At 51.1% G+C, this 1,855-nt stretch overlaps 1 protein-coding gene across 1 annotated transcript in view; it reads right to left on the reverse strand.

Annotated features, from left to right (window-relative positions):
• The window catches only part of U2AF1 (U2 small nuclear RNA auxiliary factor 1), a 19,888-nt gene extending 19,542 nt beyond the window's left edge, over positions 1–346 (reverse strand). Inside the window, exon 1 of the mRNA XM_014524274.2 lies at positions 178–346. Within this exon, the coding sequence (XP_014379760.1) occupies positions 178–221 (44 nt within the window). The 5' untranslated portion in view covers positions 222–346. The remainder of the gene's footprint in view (positions 1–177) is intronic.
• Positions 347–1,855: the final 1,509 nt, after the last annotated feature.

Genomic DNA, 1,855 nt, shown 5'->3' on the forward strand with positions numbered 1-1,855 from the left:
GGGGGGAGGAAGGCGCACGCCACAGCCACATCCTAGTGATCCCCCCCCCGCCCCCACGGAGCTAGGGAGCAACGCGAGATGCGTTCCCCACACTGCACCGGCGCTGAGGAAGAGGCGCTCTGCCCGCCCTCCGTCACGAGCCCCGAGCCCAACCGCCGCCGGGGTCCCGCCACTGACTTGTCCTTCTCGGTGCCGAAGATGGAGGCCAGATACTCCGCCATCTCCTGCCGCTCTCCCGACCGCCGGCCAGCCCGGCGCCGACCGAGTGCGTCACACGCAGCGCGCCGGAAAGAGCTCGCTCCGAGCTGGAGAGGGGTGGGGGGGGACACGCCGTACTCCGCGCATGCGCCTTTGTCCGTTCGTTTTGCCCCCGCCAGGCCCGAGCCGGGTGGGCGGGGCCTCTGGGAGGAGACGCGGAGCTGTCAATCACCGCTCGGCCCGGCCCGCCCCGCCCCCTACGTAAAATGATAATGAGGGCATAGAGGTCAGTAGTTCCCCATCCACGAGGAGGTTCGTGTAGTCTTGGTCGCCCTATAGCTGAAAGGGTATTGCAGAAAAAGGGGTGAGGAGGATGAACAGGGATGTGGAAAAGCTCTCCAACGAACAGAGATAAAAAAGATAGGAGTGCTCATTTTAGAAAGGGAATTAATTTGAGGGATACTGATCAAAGTCTATCAAATAGTCAATGGTAGAGAAAAAGTGGATCCGGAGCCTGTTTCTCACTTGTCCGGTAATGTAAGAACAGGAGGATATTCCGTTCCAATCCAAAAGGGACACACACACACACAAAAAAGAAATATTTTCCTGCACAAAGGAGAATTATACTCATTGCCACCCGATGCTATTACATCAAGGAGTTTATTAGTATTCAGTACAAAGCTAGCCAGAATTACAGTGATTAACGCTACAAATGAAAGGTTAGAAGGAATATTAAATGTTGCGATTTGGGGCTTAAGCCAATCTTCAATGGTTAAGAATTGGGACGAGAACTAGCGTAGGAGGTACATTATCTCACAACAACTACCTGTTGCAGAGCTTCTTTTATGGTCCTCGTGGAACATCAGCTATTGGCCAGACGGCCCAGATACTGAACTCCTAAGTTCTTATGGACACACATGTGCCGTCCACCTGTAGACACACATGCACACTTACCATATACCTGTGCATGTTCCTAAATACCTTTATGTATCATGTGCCTTTGCATGGACCCACACATGCCATACACTTCCCATGTATGTGACACCTAAGATCATTAAAGTATTTAAGGGGCCTGACAAGTGTCCTAAGTGAGAATTCTTTCCAATCAAAGTATTGGAGCAACGTTTGATTAGTACACACAAGCAGAAAATGGATGCTTGTGCAATTAATGAAATAAAAGGATACATTTTTAAGAGTAGTCATCCATAATGGATTCCAAAAAGAAAGTTTTCATGGGTTATGACTTCTTTTCTGTGGGTGTATTTTTGTAGTCCTCTACTAACTTATTTACAGTTATTAATTTTTTTAAATGTATGATACAAAAGCAGCAGAGGTGATAACAAAATATTCCCGAACTAAAGTCCGCTGTCTGCTCATGTGACTAAAGGTGGATGGCCATGGAGGACAGCTGGAAGTTGCTCAGGCGGGGTGCGTGGGCGGGCAGGGCCTGGATTTTGGGACAGTGACAGCCTGAGGTCGGGGTCAGAGGCGCGATCTGTTCCCTGCATGTCCCTGACTACAGAACCAGTGCTTGTCATAGGGGTGTGTGGGTAGCAGATTGCAGCTTTTCCCTGGGCCCTGGCTCCATGCTGCATGGGGCCAGGAATACGGCCCCAGGCAGTGGTGAAGAGCCTCAGCTCCCCCAGCTGTCTGCAGG

The sequence above is a fragment of the Alligator sinensis genome, unplaced genomic scaffold, assembly GCF_000455745.1.
Source record: "Alligator sinensis unplaced genomic scaffold, ASM45574v1 scaffold643_2, whole genome shotgun sequence".
In the NCBI taxonomy this organism is placed as follows: Eukaryota; Metazoa; Chordata; order Crocodylia; family Alligatoridae; genus Alligator; species Alligator sinensis.